This window comes from Geospiza fortis, unplaced genomic scaffold, assembly GCF_000277835.1.
Source record: "Geospiza fortis unplaced genomic scaffold, GeoFor_1.0 scaffold450, whole genome shotgun sequence".
Classification (NCBI taxonomy): Eukaryota; Metazoa; Chordata; class Aves; order Passeriformes; family Thraupidae; genus Geospiza; species Geospiza fortis.
In genome coordinates this window covers 1,894,341-1,902,632 of record NW_005054416.1, presented here as the reverse complement: position 1 = coordinate 1,902,632, position 8,292 = coordinate 1,894,341, and the positions used below count along the sequence as shown (strand labels likewise).

The following is an 8,292-nucleotide window of genomic DNA, read 5'->3' as shown; positions in this document are numbered from 1 at the left end:
CGCTTTCCCTGCAGGCTCCTGGAGATATCTTTGTTCCAAGCACAAGTCCCCGAGCTGCCAGCCCTCCTGCACAGCACCTGTCCCCTCTGGAGCAGCAGGCAGGGAATGCTGCAGGTAACTTCTGGGTGGTCTTGCTTTCCTTGCATGAAACCCTGAGAATACACAGACCTCGGGATCAGTGGGAGCATTCCTGGGAAATAAGGGGTTTGTGTTGAAACGGAGCCACTTCTGACCAGCCAAGGAAGTTTTCCAGGTAAAGTTTGGACCTCCTGAAGAGGTGAGACATCAGTTAGGTGGGCAAGGACATGTAAATGTGTCCAAGCTGTGAGACAAACACTGCCCTGTCCAGCTTCAGTCTGTGCAAGGGGTGAGTGGAGGCATTTGGGAAGGAGCTCCTGGAGCTGGAGTCTTCCACAGTGTCATGTCCTTTCCCTCTGGGATCGCATTATGTGAAGATTTAGAGGTCCTGATTATTTTCCATGCCTCTGAGTAAGAAGGAGGAGTTGGGGTGGGGGATTTTGTTCTCTGTAAACTGGAGGATGTGATAAGCTGCTGGGGCTGGAATGGAGGAAACAGTCCCTGGAGGGAGCTGGATGCCTCACATGTGATACTGACTGTAGGTTTCTCCACAGGAAGCCATGTAAATCCCAGGAGTGAGCCCCAGAAGAGGCAGGAACAGCCCCAGTGTGCCAAGCCCCTGGAGAGTTCCTCCCGCATGTGGTAGGAGACACTGCAAGGAGCAGGGATGAGCCTGGGGTCTGGAAGGACTCAGGTTTAGCATTTTAAGTCATTTGTGCTGAAAAGGGGTGGGGGGGGCTTCTTTCCCTGCCTTCCTCTCCCAAATTCCGGTAGCTCTGAAATCTCCTTTGGCCAGATCCTGTGTCTTGGAAGTCCCTTGTGGCTTTTGGAGCCTTGTTTGGGTCTGGCATGGGAGGAGCACCTGAGGTCCTGCACAAACCAGCAGAGGTGCCCTAGCACAGTTAGCTCAGAGCTGGGAGGTGACTTCAAGGGCTCCTGAGGTGCAAGTGACTGACCTGGTTATTTTGGTCTGTGTGAGTGTCTGGAATACCTGACCTGACTCCTGGAATACCTGATGTGTCTCCTCACTATGTGTTGCTGGGGAGGTTTTGGGAGAAAGATGTAATGGCCAGTGAATCCCTGTGGGGAGTGTGCCAGCCACTTCACTTCCCTCCTGCTGATGCCACCAGGATGAAAGGCTGCAAGCAAGCCCTGGGTGTCCTGTGGCACGGGCAGCAGATGGGGGGCCGGGTCCTTTCCCCTTTGGATGAGAAGCACAAGACCTCGGCAAACCAGGCTCCAGCATCCCCCTCTCCAGCCAGCAAGGTGAGTGGTGCCACAGCCCTGTGCCCCCTGTCCCAGGCAGGCCCTGAGCTCCCTCCCTCTCTCCCCTCAGGCTGTCAGGCCACTGAAGAACTTCCTGCAGGGACAAGGGGGTGGCATCAAGGACTTCATCAAGCGCAAGACTCCCACTCGGTCCCACCTGAAGGTGCGTCATGTCTGAGGGGTGTGAGGAGAATGGGCTGCATGTGTTGGGAAGGGGAGTTCTGGTGTTACTTCCAGACTTTTAATTGTGTTTTTATGCCCTTTCTCTGCAGGGAGACTTTGTTGTAAGTATGGCACCTTATCCATGGGGCTGACACGCTGACCACACTCTCCCCTCACGCCGATGTCCAGCAGCCCTCTGGCCACACCAGTGGTGAGGTGACAGGATCTTTGTGTAGGTGTGTTCTGCTGGGACTGGGGACAGCTGGGAGCTTCTGGCCTCTGAGCCAGGCTGCACTGTGCTGCCTCTCCACCATTTTCCTGGCTCCTGGGACAGGTGTTCACCTACAGCAGGGGTGTGCTGTTCTTTTCTAAAGATATTCTCTGCAGCTGAATGACTGAGGTTGTTCCTTCTGTACCTCTGCTTGCATTGGATAATCCCTGTTGCCAAATATGTGTTGTCTCCCCATCCCAGTGTCCAGGTGAATGACTCCAACAGTGACTGCATGTACCAGGCTGCCTGAGGGGAGACACAGCCCCCAGCACCTGGTACAGTCTGAGCTCTTCTCCCCTCAGGAGAAGGAGAGGCAGAGACTGGAGAACCTCCGGAAGAAGCAGGAGGCTGAGGAACAGAGGAAGAAGAAAGTGGAGGAGGAGAAGAGACAGCGTCAGGCAGAAATGAAGCAGTGAGTTGGGCTCCTTTCCCCTGCTCTTTCCTTGGTCAGCACAGGCTTGTCTTGTCCTTCCCCCTTGGAATGAGTGCTTTGGGAGCAGGCAGGGCTGATGGGCCCCTCTTGCCCACGCTGCCCAGGAAGAGGGAAGAGCGCCTGAGGAAGGCCCTGCAGGCACGAGAGCGTGCGGAACAGATGGAGGAAAAGAAGAAAAAGCGGATGGAGCAGAAGATCCTGCAGAGTGATGAGAAGGTGAGAAGGCTGAGTGGGCTTTGGGCCTCTGTGAGAGCTATGAGACCAGGAGGTGTGAGTAAGGCCCTGACAAGCTCCATGCATACCAGAGTTCCTTCTGACAAGGGGAGGCTTTTGTTCTCCATCCCTCTGCACATTCCTGTTGGGACAGGCCCTGTTCATGCCGCTCTGCGTTCAGGGAATGCGGCACAGCCCTGCAGGTGACAGCCTCACCTGGCCCACGTGCTTGGACTGGAGCGTGTGACTCAGTAGGGGGGTGCATTTGGGTCAGGTTTGGGTTTCAGAGCCTGACCTGGCCCTTTTTGGGGGGGCAGGCTGGCCTGGTGGCAGTGCTGCTGCTGTGTAATGGCTTTGAAGGGCTGAGGGAGCTGTGCCTGAGGGCCCAGAGCCTGAGCAGCCTCTGGGTGAAGCCTGGCTGCTCATTTTGGGCTGGACTGAAGGGACCTCTGGAAAGGTCAGCTTTGGAAAACAAGGAGTCATGTTCCTTTCAGCCCTTCCCAAACCCTGAGTGGACAAATGCGCACTCACTGCTGGGCCCTCAGTCTCCTTAGGATCTGGGATATCCCAAGCTGCAGACCTCCCTCCAAGGCTGTGAAGTGTGTCCTTGGAGCACTGGAGCTGACAGGTTTGGCTTTCCCAGTTGCACACCTCACAGGTGAGGGAAGAGAAGGTGGCAGAGGAGCGGAGCAAGAGGAAAGGGTCCAAGAAACACGGGGAAGCAGAGGCACAGAAGCAGAAAGCCCTGAGAGGGGTAAGAGCAACTCAGGACCCTCCTGCGCATGGGAAAGGACAGGGACAGCAGGGACCTGCTGTATTGGTGTGGCTGGTGGGATAGGGACAGGTCACTGCCTGCTTCTGCAGAGATTTTGGGGTCTGGTCTGGGCTGCCAGATTTCTGTCCAGGCACCTGATGTTGGGTTGGGGCACAAGGGAGAAACATTCCAACTGCTGGAGCCTTGCAGGGTTTTCCCCTTGTTTCTTCAGGAGGAAAATGAGCAGCAAGAACCGCTGCAGAAAAGAAGAGAGGATGAAGTGAAGGAAAGAGGGAAAACAGTTTTGGAACTGAAGAACCTTCTGGAGCAGAAACAGCTGGGACAAGCAAAGGAGAGGTGCGAGCTGGTGCCTGTCCTGGAGAAGGGAATTGGCCACAGCTGTGGGGAAGCAGTGGATGTAAATGTGATGTTGCACCTGGGCTCTGGGGCTGCCTGGAGGTTGGGGGAGGAGGCTGTGAGAGGGTGAGGGACAGCTAGGTGTGCTTCCCTCTCTAAGTCCTTTCTTTTCCCCCAGGCATCCCAAACAGCGAGGGAAGGAGAAGCGCCCCCAAGCACAGCAGGAGCCAGCAGCATTGGCTGGCAAGGCCACCAAGGTGGGGTTGGAGTGTTCTGGGGGCAGCTTCTCTACACACAGCACACAGACTGGGCTCAGCATTAGGTGTTTTGCAAGTGCTGCGTTGCTGGGATGTTGTTTAGAGGATCAAATACAATAAAACTAATGATAGTTATTGTACTGAGGTGCTGTGCAGGAACAAGCCATGGGCTGGGGCTTCCCTGGCTCACAGGTGAGCCCTCAGCCCTATCATGGTATGGGGACAGTCATGAAATGGCACTTGGAAGAACACTTCAAAGAACACTCACTGATCCTGAAACCAGTGGTGAGAAGGCTCACCATTAGAGATTTTAGGAAATCTCTAGTGGAAATTAGAGATTTATTAATGTTTTACTGCCACATTTCTTCATTGTGCCCAAAGGATGTGACCCCCAAACCTCGGGTGCCACATGGCTCTGTGTCACTTCATTTGCACTCACACAAAGAACACCGGAGCTTTAAGTCAGGGTTGTTGGTCTTGAAATATCACATTAACATTTGCTTTCACTCTCTACTCTTAAATTCATTGCTTCATTAGTGAAAAATCAATGCCCCAAATGGTTCTTCCTCTTCAGGATCAATTCTTCCTCCTGTGTGGGCTCCTGCTGCACCTTCCCTCAGTCCCTGGCACTTGGACTCTTTTGTGCTGTATAAATTTAATTTAAGGTCTGAATCCTTCCTGTGCTGCCAGCAGGAGGACCAGAATGAGTCTGGCAAAGCTTTTCCAGGCAGGAGAAAATGGATGAGCTGCACAGGAAGGGAAACTCTTGGAGAAATGGTTTGGGTCAAAAAGAAAAATCAGCAGTTAATTTTTTCCTCTTTACTAGGGGAAAGAAAGTTCCAAAAAGCTGCCTCTCTGGCCTGGGCTGGAGAAAAGATATGAGCCACCAGAATCCTTTTTCCCAGCTCTTAACGTCTGGCTCCAAGCAGAGAGGGTGAGTGTGGGCTCCAAAGAGCCAGGCTGGACCTGAGCAGAGACAGGTTTGGCTTTATCTGGCAGTCTTGGATTTGGGGTTATTTCTGCAGAAGAAGCCACAGAGGCACTGAGGGGTGTATGTTGCCAGAGCTGCTGCCGAGAACACAGCTCTGTGTCAGAGCTTGTTCTGTGTGCGTGAGGAATGACTTCATTCCCGTGTCTTACAGGAGGCTGACGGTCAGCAGCAGCCGAGAGAGGAGAAAAAACCCATTCCACCAGCAGCCCCTGGGACGTGGCCGAACAAGACCGTCAAGGTGAGCCCTGGCCCCGGCACAACCCTCGGGTGGCTCCCGCCTGCTGTGGCTACTGTCCCCCGCGGCACAGCCATGGCACGGAGGAGCAGCTGGAAAAACAAGTGGCTGGAGGCGGAAAAGATGCTGGAAGCGGCCACGGGAGGGCAGCAGGGCCTGAGGCGACGTCCCGGTGGGAGCGGCCCTGGGCAGCCAGGCTTGTGCCAGCGGCAGATGCGGAGCCTTCTTCCATGGGCAGAGCGGCAGGAGAGGCTGCTCGGAGCTGGGATGCAACGCTGTCTCTGCCGGGAATCTGCTGTGGGCTCCGTCCCGGCTGTGTCAGAGCTCCGGCGAGGGAAAACCGAAGGGTTTAGGTGGAAAGTTGAGTGCTGGGACATGCACAGTGTGCCTTTCCCAGGTTTTTCCACAGAAAGCAGGAGGGGAGAGAGTGTTAGGAGCAGGTGTCAAGGCACGGAGCCCAGTGATGGTTTTGTGTTGGTTCAGGATTTGAGCACTTTGGGGCTCTGGTGGCCATCCCAGCCGTGGAAGTGCTGCTCCCCTTGCTCGTCACTGCTTTCTGTGGTTTCAGAAATCCCTCTCCACATCCTGCCTCGGGTCCCTGGAGGGTGCTCAGGAACCGGCATCGCCCCCGGCCAATGAGAACAGCTACGGGCTGGATCTGAACAGCGACGACTCCACAGATGATGAGAGCAACCCTCGGAAGCCCATCCCTGCCTGGGCTGATGGTAGGTGCCAGCTCTGGGCTAGCTTCCTTTCCCTCCTGCCCTGGAGCTTTCCAGCCTTGCTTGGAGCCATCCCAGAGTGCGGTCCAGGAGTGTGTGCCCCTCTGGCAGCTCCCAGCTCTGTGTGCTGAGGGGATCAGCACCGCTTCCTGTGAGCTCTCATGGGCTGAGGTGAAACCAGAGCCCTCTGAGAGGGGGCACAGCCCCAGCTCCTGAGGAGAAGCGGGGTGTGGTGGCAGTGGGATGTGTCCCACCCCTCCTGCCCGGCCGGTGGCTCTCAGAGGGGACGGGGAGTGCCGCTCCCGCGGGCCTGCAGCCGTGCGCTGTTCCCCTTGTTCCCGCAGGGGCGCAGCTCCAGCAGGCCATCGTGCACCAGTACTACCACCCGGTGGACCTGGACGCGCTGTTCGGGGCCATCCCCAGCCCCAAGCTGGAGGACATCTTCTACAAGAGCAAACCCCGCTACTTCAAGCGCACCAGCTCGGCTGTGTGGCACTCCCCGCCCGGCCCCTCCTGCTCCTTCCAGAGCTGAACCAAGGTGGTTTCCAGGCTCTGTGTTCTACTTGCCCTGTATTGACAATTTTAACTTTGTATTCTTCTTTTGTACAGAAATAAAGTTGTTTATTCAAGCCCAGCAGTCAATGGGTGTGTCTCCTTCCCCGTACCTTGGTGACTGTTGCTTTTGCCTTGCAGAAATCACAGTTGCTAATCTGCAACCAGAGCCATTTCCTAGTCTGCCTCATTTCCTATTCACTTAGGATATTCCCTTGCACAAGGAAGCTTGGAAATTGCTTTAAGGAAGATCAGGTTTTTAAATCGCTGAGAGGATAATGTTTTTGTAACCCTTTTTTATATATTTAGTGTATTTATGTATTTGTCTATACTGTCTTAATTTTCTGCAATTCCTTTTTCTTCAACAATTCCTGTGCACTCATCTTCTTCCTGCTGTTGGAAAAAAATCTCTCTGGACAATTTAAGCAGTGGCTAATGCCTCCTCACCTTTTTTTTTTTCCTAATGGGAAAAGGAAGCTCAGGCTCAGCTCTGGATCCTGTTGTGGCAGGATCAGTGGGACAGCCTGTCTTGAGCAGGAGCTGGGTTGATTTGGGAAGGGTGAGGAAGGGGGGATGGTTTCCCAGGGAGCTGTCAGTGTGGCAGCTTTGACCCTCGCCACCCTCAGCAGCAGCGCTGCACCCATCCCACTCCTTCCTTCTTCCTTTCCCAAGCCTGAATGCACATGGATTGACGGGAGCAGAGATGGATTGAAACAGAAAAGGCTCTGGCTCTAAGGTAGAGCTGTCCTGCCACTCGTCCACAGAAAGGGACTGGAAGTGCTTGGAGTGCTCGGTCCCAGAGCCAGTGCTCGCCCAAGGGGACTTTTGTCCCAGGAATGCTTTTTGGATGGGATTAGGCAGGGAGTCCATGGGTAAGGGGGAGAGGACATCCAGGCTGCTTCCCACCCCAGAGGACAGCATTTGTCCCCTGGCTTCCTCAGGGACAATGCCCCACAAGCACCATGTCCCCATGGCCACCTCCACAGGGGATTGGGTGAGGAGGACATGAGCTCTGCTGCAGCCCAGCACCAGTCAGGACCATTTCCCAGTTTCTTTGGTGCCAGTGGAGCCCGGAACAGTGGGGGAGTGGAAAAAACCCTCGGCGCCAACAGCTGCTGGCAGGGATGCGCTGCCAGGCTCCGGGCTGAGCGCTAATGAGGTGTCTGTGCTGCCGCTGGCTCTGCTCGGCTCCTGGAGCCCGCTGGGAGCCCGGGCCTCGCGCTCCAGGAGCTTGCAGGGAGCTGGGAGCAGTGCTGGTTAATGCCACCCCAGGAGAGGCGGCTGTGCCGTCTGTCTGCCAGCTCCGCACCAGGGAGGATCCATCCCATGGGATGTGGGGAGCAAAAGGCCCCCCAGCACCGGCATCGAGCTCCAGTGCCAGCTGGAAAAAGGAGCAGCTCCATGAAATCAGCAGGAGAGAATCGAGCAGGGATCCCCCAGACGTGGGCGGGCTGGATGTGGAAGTGCCTCCTTCCTAGAAATGCTGGAGCCATGGTGTTGCACCATTCCAGGAGCAAACCGTGGGCATCCCTGTGATCCCAAAGGGCCCTTCTCAGGTGGGAGGGGGCAGGTGGCTGACCCCACTGTGTCCCTCCAAACGGAGAAGGGAAAGGGAATGTTTCAGCTTGCATGAAGCAAAATAATCCACGTCAACCTGAGGCATTTTCCAGGGCTGTGAGCACAGCAGGAGCACAGGAGGGTGACAGTGCCCCTTGAATCCCAGCAGTCCCTTTGGATCCTAGAGCTCCCCTTAGATCCCTGCTGCCTCGTTTCTCCCCTCTGCCGCCACGTCATCTGTTTCTGTTTTCAGTGCCTGGGAACCCCTGATTCACCCCATCCCACGAGGATGCTTCCCGGGGCTGGGAGAGAGTGGGAGGGCTGGGGATCGGGGCAGGGGAGCAGGATGGAGCCCTCTTCCTGCTCCATCCCTGCCGGGTGCCTGGGCCGGGCGGGTGCGGGTCTCCCGGCCTGGGCAGGGGGTCCCTGAGGCGGGGGCACCTC

General features: G+C 55.9%; 1 protein-coding gene across 1 annotated transcript in view; it reads left to right on the top strand.

Moving 5' to 3' along the window:
- The window catches only part of LOC102033681 (inner centromere protein-like), a 10,368-nt gene extending 4,000 nt beyond the window's left edge, over nt 1-6,368 (top strand). The window contains exons 6-19 of the mRNA XM_031061557.1: nt 15-114; nt 633-720; nt 1,209-1,344; nt 1,415-1,507; nt 1,617-1,628; nt 2,080-2,189; nt 2,315-2,426; nt 3,082-3,177; nt 3,410-3,534; nt 3,713-3,791; nt 4,618-4,725; nt 4,934-5,020; nt 5,586-5,742; nt 6,084-6,368. Of these exons, the coding sequence (XP_030917417.1) occupies nt 15-114; nt 633-720; nt 1,209-1,344; nt 1,415-1,507; nt 1,617-1,628; nt 2,080-2,189; nt 2,315-2,426; nt 3,082-3,177; nt 3,410-3,534; nt 3,713-3,791; nt 4,618-4,725; nt 4,934-5,020; nt 5,586-5,742; nt 6,084-6,271 (1,491 nt within the window). The 3' untranslated portion in view covers nt 6,272-6,368. The remainder of the gene's footprint in view (nt 1-14; nt 115-632; nt 721-1,208; nt 1,345-1,414; nt 1,508-1,616; nt 1,629-2,079; nt 2,190-2,314; nt 2,427-3,081; nt 3,178-3,409; nt 3,535-3,712; nt 3,792-4,617; nt 4,726-4,933; nt 5,021-5,585; nt 5,743-6,083) is intronic.
- Nucleotides 6,369-8,292: the final 1,924 nt, after the last annotated feature.